Raw genomic sequence first — 16788 nt, 5'->3', positions numbered from 1 at the left:
CAGCCTTTACACCCTGCTGCTACTCTGACTTGTTACAACCTGCTGTTCTACTAGCCACCATCTAGGTTATTCAGAGCTATGTACTGTCCATATCTGTGGCCCGCTGTCCCTCTATTGTCCCTGGCTTTGCCTATCTTTCTTGCAGTAACAAATAGTGACATAATGGACAGTCTGCAGAACTCCTACTATAGGTGTGGCTCACATGCAAAATAGTAGGTGTAGCCAGTCTCGGACCATGTACACCATCAACCATAGTAATGTACTTAGCCCACTAAGCCACAACTGGTTTCACACAGTGCAGTTTAATTCCTGACACTATCGACTACAGACATACATAGGAAATTGACCCCTGCATATTGTGGAAATGGAACATGTCACCGGGTTGATTGGTATAGCCCTGGGATTGTGTTGTCTGCTGCTAGTACCTTGCTAACACTAATGTTATTGCAGTTGTATGGGAACATGGGTGTGTTGGGGGTGGAGGACTCTAGCATTGACAGTCATGCATCTGTGCTATGACCCCAGTGTTTATCATTTCCCTTGCATAAAGCAGTGGATTTTGTTGCCTTGGGGCCTACTGCATATTACGGAGTGAAGAGTATTGAGTATGGTTGGAGTGGCCCTTTTTCCTATTCAGTAATCACAGCTCATTTGCATACATCTACTTGAACTGGATACGTCACTTCTCCAGGGCCTGCCTTCTTAACAACCACTGAAACCTGCCATTGTACAGTCTGCATGCAGGGCACTATAATGCATTATTTTTGCAAATGTCTTTTTCAACATTTTAATTATTTTTTTCCATAATGGCATGTTTGTGTGCTGCGCAAACATGAAATATGTATTAAAAAAATATATGTTTTTAAATGATTTGCATTGCTTTCTGACTCACTGGCCATTGATTTGGTCATTTGCATGCCTACAGTGCAATAGCCAACCTTCTTTTTGAACTTTTACAGCCCCTGTTTAAAATTTACATTTCAGTACATGTTTTTTTTCCATGTACATCTCTGACACCAACACGGCACCTACACGGGTGCTTTCTGCATATTGGATCAGAAATCACCCACATAGGTTCATAGGTTCATAGATAGGTACTAGGCTATTGACCCTAGGGCCTATACAAGCCTAGCCAAAAAGGTACCCTGGCTTTCTCCACCGAAGAAAATTATTTTCCTGTGCCCCTGTCAAGCAGAACCACAGAAGTGATCCCCAGGGTGAATTTCTTATTACCCATCCAATCATCAAGATTTTTATTGAAAAGTGCTAATGAGAAGCTCTGTTTGACATAGATAGGTAGTCTGTTCCAGAGTATGGGAAGTCTCTGGGACAGGAATTTATCCCTCCAGCATGTTCTGTTTATTGTGGTGATAAGGTTTAGGTCCCTAGAGCGTGTAGCTCAGAGGGATAGGAATTTCTTTAAATGGAGCATGTCCAGTAGCTCTGGGTTTGACATAGCTTTGTATGTTAGGCAGATAGATCGCCTCTGAGTAGGTGATATGCGACGGAGTAAAGCTGGAGTTTTTGCATTTGCATAGATTTCACCAGCTTATGAGGTGGTTTGCATTCTACATATACTTCTGTGCCCACATGCTCATGCACATCCCACTGCTCTGTTTACTGGATCTCAAAGCTGACGGTTTCCATGTTGGGGCCATGGCACTATGCCTACATGGAAAATTACTCCATGTAGGCTTTATTGAATTCCTCATAATGTTAACTACTGGGGTAAGAATCACAGTCTTAAATTAAATGTAACCAAGTTCAATGTACCAAAATAAGTTGAATACAGCCAGTTGGAAAACAGTTAACTCAATTTTATTGCCAAGCACAAATACATAAACACAGACACATTAAAACACAGCATTTTTGTTTCTAAACTTCATCAGATGTAGATGCCCAAATAATTTGAAGGTTTTATACCCTCCTAACATACAAACTGACCAATAAAATGAAGCAATCTGTTTAAAACCTCATTATCATAAAACTCATGAATATGCATCACACACAACATTAAATGTTAAAAACAATATAAAACTGCTCATACATTTTTTTTTAAATTCCTAAAAGTACATTTTAAAAACTACCAAGACAACTTCAACAATACAACAAATAATATATTTCATTTTCAAGTGTTCATATATCTACAGCACATTGTTCTTTTTTCCTGATTTTTCAGGATCCTCAGCCAGCATCTTTGTTGTTCACAAGTACCATATTTCCTTGTGGTCTGTTGTTTTTTTTTTTTTAATGGGAGGGAGAGAAGTTCAAGAAATCGTAATGTTCAGAACTCTTGGAGTAGTGGTTAATAAGAGAATAATATTCTAGTGCTTGGAAAATAAACACTATTCTAACAAGCATAAAATATTACAATCTAGTCTTACTGTTTTTGACAGGAATAATAAACAAAATATAGAAACTGACTTAGGTTGATGGTATGTTAAACCAAAATATTAGCTCACATAGGCATCAGTCAAACACAATAAGCACTACTGAAAGAACATCCAAAGAGTGAAGGATTATGGTTTATTCACAATACTAAAGTCTGAATGCATGGAAACAGAAGCTTTACACTTTTTAGTAGAAACAAGATAATTAAGAATAAGAACAATTGACTTTAAACATTATGCCAAAAGAAAGTTATCCTTCACATAAGAACAACATATAATTAATTGAAAACATTGTATTTTATGACATTTAACAATATTACTAAATTATCTTGATATACCAGCACAAAGAAAACTTACCAGTTTTTTTTTTCTTATGAATTATGTATCTTGAAAACAAATAGCTTGGAAAATGTTTGCTATAACAAGAGTTGATTGGAATAATCTACATATCTTGTCTCTCTAGGACCCACAAAATAACAGAATTGGCCAATGGCTACAACTGAAACCACTTCACGGCATTGCAGAGTTTTCCTTGCAGCTCATTAAAGATGCAATGTTGGGTGACTACACCATACATGCTAGGAAATGGAATGGTGATAACGTTTACACAGTAATTACTGTGGAAAACTATGGTGAGTCCACTTTTTAATTCAAGTTGTATGTACTCATGCATGCTAAGGAGGTAACTTTAGCTTATCTGTTAGTCTTTCTGATGATTAATATATAAAGATTGATTCTTCTGAAATATGATATCACCACATCTTATTGAATGTGCCATACTTTTGCTTTTCAACCTGCAATGAAGCTGTACTTTGTGGAATTTTTATTGGGAATATCATTCAACAGTGCTAAATGCTAACTTTATAGGTCCATAGGTAGGTACTAGGCTAGAGGCCCTGGGGCCTATATAAGCCTAGCCAAAAAAATTCCCCGGTTTCGCCACCCAAGAAAATTATTTTATTGAATCCTTGTTTATGAAGTCAGCAATCTTCCATTGTCTGGCAATTGATGACATTTATTTTATTGTTTTTCATATGTTTGTTGACCAGCCCAAGAATTCATTAAAGTGCTTAGCCACAGCCACACGTCTCAAGCTAAAAATGGCCATAATCCCATAATCTACCATTTGCTATTAACAGACATGTTAGGTGTGATGAGATAAGACTACATTATTGGCTAATATGCATGTCTCTGAATCACATTTATAGGATCAAAGGATCACAGAAGGTTAATGCACTGAGCAACTCTGCTACAAACTGGAATGCAGACAGTGCTGTACATTTCTGAATCATAGACCATAACTTATTTCTTTATTTTTTAAAAGATAATTAAATTGTCTGTGCCAGATATAACACCTAAACATCTATTAGAATGTATGTTTTATAAACTAGTAATAATATTAAAAGAGTGACATCAATATGAGAGCATATAACTTCTAAACATAGGTTCATAGGTTCATAGGTAGGTACTAGGCTATTGGCCCTAGGGCCTATATAAGCCTAGCCAAATGGTACCCTGGATTTTGCCACCCAATAAAATTATTTTCCTGTGCCCCTGCAAACAGAGCCACAGAAGTGATCCCTGGGTTGAATTTCCTATCTCCCATCCAATCATCAAGATTTTTCTTGAAGAGTGCTAATTTGGAGCTTTGTTTGATATACATAGGTAGTTTGTTCCAGAGTATGGAAAGTCGCTGGGACAGGAATCTATCCCTCCAGCATGTTTTGTTTATTGTGGTGACAAGGTTTAGGTCCCTAGAGCATGTAGCTCAGAGGGATTGGAATTTCTTTAAGTGGAGCACGTCTAACATCTCTGGGTTTGACATAGCTTTGTATGTTAGGCAGAGATCGTCTCTAAGTAGGCGATATGCGACAGACTAAAGCTGGAGTTTTTTGAGATGGTCTGCGTAGGGCATCTGTTTGAGGCTGGTAATCCTCTTTGTGAGGTATTTCTGTGGCCTTTCCAGTTGTTGTAGATGTCTTGTGAGGTACATACCAAAAGGGGCATTGTACTGTATAATAGGTCTAATGAGTGATGAGTGAGGGGAACAATAACCTCTTTTTTTCCTGTATGAGAGACATTTTGTGATGAGGTGTGCCACGTAGAAGGATTTCCTGACTACTGTGGCGATGTGATTATCAAAGGAAAGACTACTGTCCATCTGTGCCCCAAGGTTTCTTATCACACTTTTGGTTTTAAGTAGACTACAGCCTATATGGTAGTTCATGGGTACATAGTTTTTACCAAAAGGGATGACAATGCACTTTTTGGCATTGAGCTTGAGGCCATGGCTTTGACACCAGGCATCTGTCTCAGTGAGGCCCTTTTGTAGGATGTCCACATCGTTAGGAGTTTTGATTATGGCTCCTAGTTTGTAGTCATCTGCAAACTTTTTTAGCCAAGGACCTTCTAAAGTGTTAGCCTGTACTTCAGAGAAGTAGATACCAACTAAAATTGTAAGATAATTAATGCTGAAACAGAAAGAGTTCAGTTTAATTCAAGAGTCACAATTCTATATCTTTTAAAATGTGTATTATTTTTCACATTTATTCAAATAATACATAGGTATACAATAAATTAATTATAAGTAGGCTGTTTTCTTTCTAATGCAATATAATTACAAAACACATAATGTCAGGATTTCTATTATCTCTCCTATTGTTTGTATTACCCATAGATCAAGTTAATACATTCAGAACTAAAAACAATATTAAAATAGTTTAGAACTAGTAATATAATTGAATCAAAAAATATTTGTTGCAATATTGTATTAACTATAATGTTATGTACGACATAATGCAATTGAAAACATATTGCATGCTTTTAGATATTTGTCATATATAAACATAATACAATAGCAATTAAACTAAGCTATACTTATATATTCTCAAAATTAATGGTTTACTTTGAATAATTGCACCCTCACCATCTAGATTTGATTATTCATTTAAATTGCAATATTCATAACAGTCTTAAAGGATTAATCAAAACTAATTTTCAGTTTTGAAGACAGACTGTATTTAATTAAAAGGATTCTTTTGATTACATTTCTCAATATAATTTACTGTGTATATACTGTAACGAGAAGCAGCATAGGATGTACAGCAATCAAAGACAGCATTTTGCAGGCATCTGATGGTGAAGTTTTGGCAAGCTGAATTCTGCTCATTTTCCATTAGAGGTGGGTATATGGTTATATTTCAGAGTGGAAGTGCAACATGTGCCAAGAATATATTTGCCCATAGATATTCTAAGTCTTATATGAGTCATCGGGTACACACTTCATCACGTGCCAAACAGCTGGTGGTTTTTGTTCCTGGTTCAGTTTGATGAAATATGCAACAATTGAAGTTCATTATATCAATTCTTACATAATTCAAGATTTTTGTCCTTTCTTCAAGTTTGTGTGTGACCCTGGATTTAGTATATTTAATTTGCATAGGGATGGGGCATAAAAAGTTGTTTATAGGTTTGCTGTTGGTAATCACAAATGTAACGTATTCTTTTCCATCTGTGACTACTTTTTTTAAAATGATCAGTTAAACTCACTGGCAATTATCCATTATAAACTCATATGTATATTGTGAGTTTCTGCATTCCATAGAATGTGCTTTGTATAGTAAATGTTAATTACAACTTTTGTTTGTGTGCTGTACATCTTGTGTTTTTCCTCTATATTTTCTCACTTGAAAGATGTAACCATAAAACCTACATTTACTGACACCAGCAATGTTGTGCCATCAAATTTATCTGAATATATATATATATATATATATATATATATATATATATATATATATATATATATATATATGTATATATAGTTATATGAACTGTAGACTTGAGTATCCAGTTCAAGTATAATTCATTATAAGTATTTTAAAGAACTGTCAGGATGGAACAGACATGATCATTTAGAAATAACTATGAAAAGAATAGCTTTTACATACCTTTGACTCTGATAGCCTGTGTGTTTTCACAATGTGCATTTGTGACTTCTCTTCAAGATGAAGGAGGCAGTTCATGTTCATATTACATCAAAATTTATTTTTTATTATATCTGAAGGAAAGATCATGTGCATTTATTTATATATTAATTAATTTAATTAATTCATTAATTAATTTATTTATTTGCATTTGATTACTGGGATAGTTTACGGGCTGTAACATCCCATTTTCAGGGGAGGCCTGGGGAGAAATGCTCCAAGCTCATATAACAGTCTTTTTTTTCAAAAACATATGTACAATATTTACATGCATCCATGATAAAGAATCATTTACCCATGAGAAGTTATCAGTATTTGTTCAAAAGGTTTTCCAGTTTTTGCCTTTCTTTTTTATGAGAAATGTTATGAGTTCTATAACAAATGGTTTGCAGTTCTTTTTTACAAACAACTTTTGCTAAATTAATACATTAATACAGTTCTCCACAACGCCAATGATAAAATGTAGTTCATTTATTGCAAAGCAAAACAATAAGCCAACGCCACTCAAATTGAACCTGAAGAAGCCCATTTTTCATGGGTGAAAGCACTAAACCATTCAATTTGAGTGGCATTGGCTTATTGTTTTGCTTTGCAATAAATGAACTACATTTTATCATTGGCGTTTTGGAGATGCATTCCATTGACGTTGTGGAGCTGTTTTTTGCTGGATTACCCATTCATCATTTAGAGGTGACTGTACACTTATTGATGACCCTGTGGCTAAAAAAGTATCTAAATAGATCAATGCATAGCAGCGGTTGTCCCTAGTGAGGAAAATGCATTTTCAGTAGGAAATTAAATCTTGAAGCTTTTAGAGTTTACAGAAAGCAAAAAAATAAAATAAAAAAATACCCAAGCTGCCATGTCAGTGCATGGCATGAATCTCTGCAATGAGTAGAGTCACACAGACAACCAGTTTCCCCACAAAACATCAACATCATGAAAAAATTAACCCTTTCATTTAAAAACAGCTATTTAGAAGTAACAACAGCTGCCTCAAATCATAAGTCATTTTATAACATTTCAATCATTTACCCACCAATTAACCAGACCAGAGGAACAAAGATGAACTTAGTATATGTTTCTACAACTTATATGTAGTCATCTAAAAAACACCATTAATGCGCTGTATTAATGTTTATATGTGTCTAAACAAAGAGTCTAAAACATCTAGTTAGAAACAATCAGAAACATATTGTTAACCCACCAATGATCCACTAGAAAAAATGCACATTGGTATTAAGTCAAATTATACTACTACAGAAGAATTGGAAGACATATATCATTTGTAGTTAAAAGGAAAAATATGTAAAGTACTTATAGTGGGAAAAGAGATAAAAATGAACATTAGTAACAAAAAGGAATACTTAGAAAGAAGCGAGAGAGAAAGAAAGAGACAGAATGTTATTTAAATACTTAGTATTACATGTAATTAGAAGAAGTACATATAGAAAGGAAAAAAGAAAGTTAATAATAAAGATGATTCACATTACCTTACAGTACAGAGACTTTTCAGAATCAAATATATTATGATTCATAAAACAAAGCATTTAAAATTAGAAGGAATGTATTCATTTTCCATTAGTTTCTTAGTTTTATTTGCTCCTACTTTCACAGACCATCCATTTTTTTTGTTGCCTGTCTCTTCAAACTCTGAGATGACCATTCCATTTCTTCCATGTCTGGCAGTATTCTCTTCTTTTGGATAAATTCTACTGCTTCTTGTAGGCAGCCAAAGATCTTCACTCCTTCTGGCAAGGTGATTTTTATTCTTGCAAGCAAAAGAATTTCAGCTTTAATATTGGCTTTTTTCAATGACTTAATTAGATGAACACACTCCTTTCTTTTGGATATGACTGGAGAGGTGTAGTCATTGTCGAAACAAATAACTTTTTCACCCATCTTGATAGGGGAATTAGTCCAAGATGATTTCAGCACTTTCTTACCTTGTGAGGAAAGGCATCTAACTATTATAGACCTGGGGTTTGATGAACTCAGAGACAAAGCAGGATTTGCCAGGGACCGATGAGCCCTCTCAATTCCAAAAAAAAGGGATTCAGGCATGTTTAGTGCTGACGAAAACCACTTATTAAGGAATTGAATCATGTTAGCACTCTCTTCTTTCTTAAGAATACCATATGTTCTTATGTTATTCCTCCTTGATCTACTTTCAAGGTTTTCCAGTTTCTCAGTCAGCCTGGTATTTTGTTTCAGAAAAAATTCATTGTGATGTTCATTTTCTGTCACTCTAGTATCCAGGTCAGCTACTGTTTCCTCTAAGGCAAGAATCTGTTCTGATTGTTTTTTTACTATTCCATTTAGAAGTTCCAGTTGTTTACTGCATTCTTGTGTGATAATATCCATTTTGTTTTCGAATTTGTCCATTTTAGTGACAGTTCTTGGATGTTTGTTATTATAAGATGTAGTTCTTTCTTCACTGCACTCTCCTGGTGTGGGTTCTTCACGTTGCTCATGTTTTTAGTGACAGCTCTTGGATGTTTGTTATTATAAGATGCAGTTCTTTCTTCACTGCACTCTCCTGGTGTGGGTTCTTCACGTTGCTCATGTTTTAGTGACAGTTCTTGGATGTTTGTTATTATAAGATGTAGTTCTTTCCTCACTGCACTCTCCTGGTGTGGGTTCTTCACGTTGCTCATGTTTTTAGTGACAGTTCTTGGATGTTTGTTATTATAAGATGTAGTTCTTTCTTCACTGCACTCTCCTGGTGTGGGTTCTTCACGTTGCTCATGTTTTTAGTGACAGTTCTTGGATGTTTGTTATTATAAGATGTAGTTCTTTCTTCACTGCACTCTCCTGGTGTGGGTTCTTCACGTTGCTCATGTTTTAGTGACAGTTCTTGGATGTTTGTTATTATAAGATGTAGTTCTTTCTTCACTGCACTCTCCTGGTGTGGGTTCTTCACGTTGCTCATGTTTTTAGTGACAGTTCTTGGATGTTTGTTATTATAAGATGTAGTTCTTTCTTCACTGCACTCTCCTGGTGTGGGTTCTTCACGTTGCTCATGTTTTAGTGACAGTTCTTGGATGTTTGTTATTATAAGATGTAGTTCTTTCTTCACTGCACTCTCCTGGTGTGGGTTCTTCACGTTGCTCATGTTTTTAGTGACAGTTCTTGGATGTTTGTTATTATAAGATGTAGTTCTTTCTTCACTGCACTCTCCTGGTGTGGGTTCTTCACGTTGCTCATGTTTTTAGTGACAGTTCTTGGATGTTTGTTATTATAAGATGTAGTTCTTTCTTCACTGCACTCTCCTGGTGTGGGTTCTTCACGTTGCTCATGTTTTTAGTGACAGTTCTTGGATGTTTGTTATTATAAGATGTAGTTCTTTCTTCACTGCACTCTCCTGGTGTGGGTTCTTCACGTTGCTCATGTTTTTAGTGACAGTTCTTGGATGTTTGTTATTATAAGATGTAGTTCTTTCTTCACTGCACTCTCCTGGTGTGGGTTCTTCACGTTGCTCATGTTTTTAGTGACAGTTCTTGGATGTTTGTTATTATAAGATGTAGTTCTTTCTTCACTGCACTCTCCTGGTGTGGGTTCTTCACGTTGCTCATGTTTTTAGTGACAGTTCTTGGATGTTTGTTATTATAAGATGTAGTTCTTTCTTCACTGCACTCTCCTGGTGTGGGTTCTTCACGTTGCTCATGTTTTTAGTGACAGTTCTTGGATGTTTGTTATTATAAGATGTAGTTCTTTCTTCACTGCACTCTCCTGGTGTGGGTTCTTCACGTTGCTCATGTTTTTAGTGACAGTTCTTGGATGTTTGTTATTATAAGATGTAGTTCTTTCTTCACTGCACTCTCCTGGTGTGGGTTCTTCACGTTGCTCATGTTTTTAGTGACAGTTCTTGGATGTTTGTTATTATAAGATGTAGTTCTTTCTTCACTGCACTCTCCTGGTGTGGGTTCTTCACGTTGCTCATGTTTTTAGTGACAGTTCTTGGATGTTTGTTATTATAAGATGTAGTTCTTTCTTCACTGCACTCTCCTGGTGTGGGTTCTTCACGTTGCTCATGTTTTTAGTGACAGTTCTTGGATGTTTGTTATTATAAGATGTAGTTCTTTCTTCACTGCACTCTCCTGGTGTGGGTTCTTCACGTTGCTCATGTTTTTAGTGACAGTTCTTGGATGTTTGTTATTATAAGATGTAGTTCTTTCTTCACTGCACTCTCCTGGTGTGGGTTCTTCACGTTGCTCATGTTTTTAGTGACAGTTCTTGGATGTTTGTTATTATAAGATGTAGTTCTTTCTTCACTGCACTCTCCTGGTGTGGGTTCTTCACGTTGCTCATGTTTTTAGTGACAGTTCTTGGATGTTTGTTATTATAAGATGTAGTTCTTTCTTCACTGCACTCTCCTGGTGTGGGTTCTTCACGTTGCTCATGTTTTAGTGACAGTTCTTGGATGTTTGTTATTATAAGATGTAGTTCTTTCTTCACTGCACTCTCCTGGTGTGGGTTCTTCACGTTGCTCATGTTTTAGTGACAGTTCTTGGATGTTTGTTATTATAAGATGTAGTTCTTTCTTCACTGCACTCTCCTGGTGTGGGTTCTTCACGTTGCTCATGTTTTTAGTGACAGTTCTTGGATGTTTGTTATTATAAGATGTAGTTCTTTCTTCACTGCACTCTCCTGGTGTGGGTTCTTCACGTTGCTCATGTTTTTAGTGACAGTTCTTGGATGTTTGTTATTATAAGATGTAGTTCTTTCTTCACTGCACTCTCCTGGTGTGGGTTCTTCACGTTGCTCATGTTTTTAGTGACAGTTCTTGGATGTTTGTTATTATAAGATGTAGTTCTTTCTTCACTGCACTCTCCTGGTGTGGGTTCTTCACGTTGCTCATGTTTTTAGTGACAGTTCTTGGATGTTTGTTATTATAAGATGTAGTTCTTTCTTCACTGCACTCTCCTGGTGTGGGTTCTTCACGTTGCTCATGTTTTTAGTGACAGTTCTTGGATGTTTGTTATTATAAGATGTAGTTCTTTCTTCACTGCACTCTCCTGGTGTGGGTTCTTCACGTTGCTCATGTTTTTAGTGACAGTTCTTGGATGTTTGTTATTATAAGATGTAGTTCTTTCTTCACTGCACTCTCCTGGTGTGGGTTCTTCACGTTGCTCATGTTTTAGTGACAGTTCTTGGATGTTTGTTATTATAAGATGTAGTTCTTTCTTCACTGCACTCTCCTGGTGTGGGTTCTTCACGTTGCTCATGTTTTAGTGACAGTTCTTGGATGTTTGTTATTATAAGATGTAGTTCTTTCTTCACTGCACTCTCCTGGTGTGGGTTCTTCACGTTGCTCATGTTTTTAGTGACAGTTCTTGGATGTTTGTTGTTATAAGATGTAGTTCTTTCTTCACTGCACTCTCCTGGTGTGGGTTCTTCACGTTGCTCATGTTTTTAGTGACAGTTCTTGGATGTTTGTTATTATAAGATGTAGTTCTTTCTTCACTGCACTCTCCTGGTGTGGGTTCTTCACGTTGCTCATGTTTTTAGTGACAGTTCTTGGATGTTTGTTATTATAAGATGTAGTTCTTTCTTCACTGCACTCTCCTGGTGTGGGTTCTTCACGTTGCTCATGTTTTTAGTGACAGTTCTTGGATGTTTGTTATTGTAAGATGTAGTTCTTTCTTCACTGCACTCTCCTGGTGTGGGTTCTTCACGTTGCTCATGTTTTTAGTGACAGTTCTTGGATGTTTGTTATTATAAGATGTAGTTCTTTCTTCACTGCACTCTCCTGGTGTGGGTTCTTCACGTTGCTCATGTTTTAGTGACAGTTCTTGGATGTTTGTTATTATAAGATGTAGGTCTTTCTTCACTGCACTCTCCTGGTGTGGGTTCTTCACGTTGCTCATGTTTCAGTGACAGTTCTTGGATGTTTGTTATTATAAGATGTAGTTCTTTCTTCACTGCACTCTCCTGGTGTGGGTTCTTCACGTTGCTCATGTTTTTAGTGACAGTTCTTGGATGTTTGTTATTATAAGATGTAGTTCTTTCTTCACTGCACTCTCCTGGTGTGGGTTCTTCACGTTGCTCATGTTTTTAGTGACAGTTCTTGGATGTTTGTTATTATAAGATGTAGTTCTTTCTTCACTGCACTCTCCTGGTGTGGGTTCTTCACGTTGCTCATGTTTTTAGTGACAGTTCTTGGATGTTTGTTATTATAAGATGTAGTTCTTTCTTCACTGCACTCTCCTGGTGTGGGTTCTTCACGTTGCTCATGTTTTTAGTGACAGTTCTTGGATGTTTGTTATTATAAGATGTAGTTCTTTCTTCACTGCACTCTCCTGGTGTGGGTTCTTCACGTTGCTCATGTTTTTAGTGACAGTTCTTGGATGTTTGTTATTATAAGATGTAGTTCTTTCTTCACTGCACTCTCCTGGTGTGGGTTCTTCACGTTGCTCATGTTTTTAGTGACAGTTCTTGGATGTTTGTTATTATAAGATGTAGTTCTTTCTTCACTGCACTCTCCTGGTGTGGGTTCTTCACGTTGCTCATGTTTTTAGTGACAGTTCTTGGATGTTTGTTATTATAAGATGTAGTTCTTTCTTCACTGCACTCTCCTGGTGTGGGTTCTTCACGTTGCTCATGTTTTTAGTGACAGTTCTTGGATGTTTGTTATTATAAGATGTAGTTCTTTCTTCACTGCACTCTCCTGGTGTGGGTTCTTCACGTTGCTCATGTTTTTAGTGACAGTTCTTGGATGTTTGTTATTATAAGATGTAGTTCTTTCTTCACTGCACTCTCCTGGTGTGGGTTCTTCACGTTGCTCATGTTTTTAGTGACAGTTCTTGGATGTTTGTTATTATAAGATGTAGTTCTTTCTTCACTGCACTCTCCTGGTGTGGGTTCTTCACGTTGCTCATGTTTTTAGTGACAGTTCTTGGATGTTTGTTATTATAAGATGTAGTTCTTTCTTCACTGCACTCTCCTGGTGTGGGTTCTTCACGTTGCTCATGTTTTTAGTGACAGTTCTTGGATGTTTGTTATTATAAGATGTAGTTCTTTCTTCACTGCACTCTCCTGGTGTGGGTTCTTCACGTTGCTCATGTTTTTAGTGACAGTTCTTGGATGTTTGTTATTATAAGATGTAGTTCTTTCTTCACTGCACTCTCCTGGTGTGGGTTCTTCACGTTGCTCATGTTTTTAGTGACAGTTCTTGGATGTTTGTTATTATAAGATGTAGTTCTTTCTTCACTGCACTCTCCTGGTGTGGGTTCTTCACGTTGCTCATGTTTTTAGTGACAGTTCTTGGATGTTTGTTATTATAAGATGTAGTTCTTTCTTCACTGCACTCTCCTGGTGTGGGTTCTTCACGTTGCTCATGTTTTTAGTGACAGTTCTTGGATGTTTGTTATTATAAGATGTAGTTCTTTCTTCACTGCACTCTCCTGGTGTGGGTTCTTCACGTTGCTCATGTTTTTAGTGACAGTTCTTGGATGTTTGTTATTATAAGATGTAGTTCTTTCTTCACTGCACTCTCCTGGTGTGGGTTCTTCATGTTGCTCATGTTTTTAGTGACAGTTCTTGGATGTTTGTTATTATAAGATGTAGTTCTTTCTTCACTGCACTCTCCTGGTGTGGGTTCTTCACGTTGCTCATGTTTTTAGTGACAGTTCTTGGATGTTTGTTATTATAAGATGTAGTTCTTTCTTCACTGCACTCTCCTGGTGTGGGTTCTTCACGTTGCTCATGTTTTTAGTGACAGTTCTTGGATGTTTGTTATTATAAGATGTAGTTCTTTCTTCACTGCACTCTCCTGGTGTGGGTTCTTCACGTTGCTCATGTTTTTAGTGACAGTTCTTGGATGTTTGTTATTATAAGATGTAGTTCTTTCTTCACTGCACTCTCCTGGTGTGGGTTCTTCATGTTGCTCATGTTTTTAGTGACAGTTCTTGGATGTTTGTTATTATAAGATGTAGTTCTTTCTTCACTGCACTCTCCTGGTGTGGGTTCTTCACGTTGCTCATGTTTTTAGTGACAGTTCTTGGATGTTTGTTATTATAAGATGTAGTTCTTTCTTCACTGCACTCTCCTGGTGTGGGTTCTTCACGTTGCTCATGTTTTTAGTGACAGTTCTTGGATGTTTGTTATTATAAGATGTAGTTCTTTCTTCACTGCACTCTCCTGGTGTGGGTTCTTCACGTTGCTCATGTTTTTAGTGACAGTTCTTGGATGTTTGTTATTATAAGATGTAGTTCTTTCTTCACTGCACTCTCCTGGTGTGGGTTCTTCACGTTGCTCATGTTTTTAGTGACAGTTCTTGGATGTTTGTTATTATAAGATGTAGTTCTTTCTTCACTGCACTCTCCTGGTGTGGGTTCTTCACGTTGCTCATGTTTTCAGTGACAGTTCTTGGATGTTTGTTATTATAAGATGTAGTTCTTTCTTCACTGCACTCTCCTGGTGTGGGTTCTTCACGTTGCTCATGTTTTTAGTGACAGTTCTTGGATGTTTGTTATTATAAGATGTAGTTCTTTCTTCACTGCACTCTCCTGGTGTGGGTTCTTCGAGTTGCTCATGTTTTTAGTGACAGTTCTTGGATGTTTGTTATTATAAGATGTAGTTCTTTCTTCACTGCACTCTCCTGGTGTGGGTTCTTCGAGTTGCTCATGTTGAAATTTCCAGTAGAAAACTTCTTGACAGGAATAATTAAAAAATTCTCTTGACTATGTATTAATTTTTATCATAATAATAGTCTATGTTAATCTTTCTTTTAGTATACTTTTAGTTATATTTTTCTGAAAATTAAAACATATTTCCTGTCAGAATATTAAAATCTAAGCAGAGCTTTGGATTTCTGCTGCTGTCAGACTGGCATCTTGGCCACCCCCCCCCATATGACAATCTTGAACAAATGCAATTGTGCAGGCAGGCTAACTTCAGAGTTAAAATGTATTTACAGGGCAATGTTATATGTTATTCATATTTTTATAAAGTATAGGCATAAAGGTCACATGGTTTTAAAATACACCGAGACTCATTGATAACCAAACATCCTTGCAAATATCCAAATGTTACATTGTGCTGGAAGTCATGCAATTGACAATTGTATGTGTTTATAAGTACAAACATTCTACTTGACAGAGCAATTGTCTAACTAAAGGACTCTATAATTTATTATTTATTTATTTATTTCCAGTTTGATGATCGGGGAGGTCCACTGGGCTCAGGGAGCACGTTTTCAGTGGAGGCTCGGGGAGAAAAGCTCCACATTACTTAGTTTAGTTACATATACAATCATAGTAAAGAAGACACAATTACAATTTCATTCAATGCTAGAGAACAGGAATAAATTATTTGGTTACATAGTACCTAAATATTTAGGATGGCAGTGGTAACTTAACTGAGAGGAAGAATAAAGACTTAGCAGGAAAAGAGAGACAAAAAGGTGGGATGGGTTATTTATAATACATACAATTATGTTATTTACAATATGTACATTTATGTTAGGTTAGCTTGTACTCAGAGTTAGTCAGGAGTTTAAGGGGTTGATTGATTATTAGGCTAGGTGGGGATAGTGCAGCTGGATTTCCTTTTAGAGGAAAGGTAGGAATGTAGCTGAGTTTTAAAGTTTTCAAAGTTTTTACAAGTCCTTAGAGAGGAAGGAAGAGAATTCTATTTTTTAGCTAAGGAAAATGATAGAAGAAGCTGACCAGCAGGACGATTGGGTTTGCGGACAGTGATTATGTTTTGGTGAATAGATCTTAGAGTTCTCTGAGTGGTGTAAGGTTGAAGGATGTTGGTTAGTGCTGGACAGTTAGTAGGTTGAAAAATTAGTCTGTGGGTTGTAGTAATTTGGAGATAGTCTAGATGGTTGGAGAGTTCAAGCCAATTTAACAAATGAAGGGCAGTACAATGATGGGAGGAGAATTTAGCTTTGATTGCAAATTTAGAAATCTTATTATAACAGACTTCCAGTTTGAAGGAGTGAGAGGCAGACAAATATTGGAGGAGGATTGGGGGAAGAGGGTGGTGTAGGGGATGAGGATGATTGGACAGGTTGAGGGGAAGGGCTATTGTTAGGGAAGGTCTTGGACAGTTCTGCTATGGAGTTGATGAATAAGGAGTTGAATAGACAGGCTATTTCAGGATCAGATTTGCTGTTGTCAGGGCAGGGGTTGTGTTTGGTACCTGGGTTGAGAAGAGAATTAATGGAATTCCAGAAATGTTTGGGGTTTTTTGATTTGTTAGATTGGAGTTTGATATATTAGGACTGTTTGTCTCTGATGATTTGTTTTTTAGTGAGGTTACGGAGTTGTTTATATTTAAGAAAAGTTTCTGGCTGCTTGTTTTGATTGTATGTTTTCCAGGATTTATCTTTTTCTAGCATACTTTTTTTGTATCTTTGGTTAGCCATGGGGTGTTCTTGGTTTTTACTCTTTTTGTTCTTGGTG

General features: G+C 36.6%; 1 protein-coding gene across 1 annotated transcript in view; it reads left to right on the top strand.

Annotated features, from left to right (window-relative positions):
- LOC122808699 (alpha-2-macroglobulin-like protein 1) overlaps positions 1-16788 on the top strand; it is a 1234219-nt gene that overhangs the window by 185070 nt on the left and 1032361 nt on the right. Inside the window, exon 6 of the mRNA XM_044079685.1 lies at positions 2854-3022. Within this exon, the coding sequence (XP_043935620.1) occupies positions 2854-3022 (169 nt within the window). The remainder of the gene's footprint in view (positions 1-2853; positions 3023-16788) is intronic.

Source organism: Protopterus annectens, chromosome 8.part0 (assembly GCF_019279795.1).
Source record: "Protopterus annectens isolate FY-2018-M chromosome 8.part0, PAN1.0, whole genome shotgun sequence".
Lineage (NCBI taxonomy): Eukaryota > Metazoa > Chordata > Ceratodontiformes > Protopteridae > Protopterus > Protopterus annectens.
The sequence above is the reverse complement of the archived record's forward strand: the minus strand, read 5'-3'. Positions and strand labels throughout refer to the sequence as shown.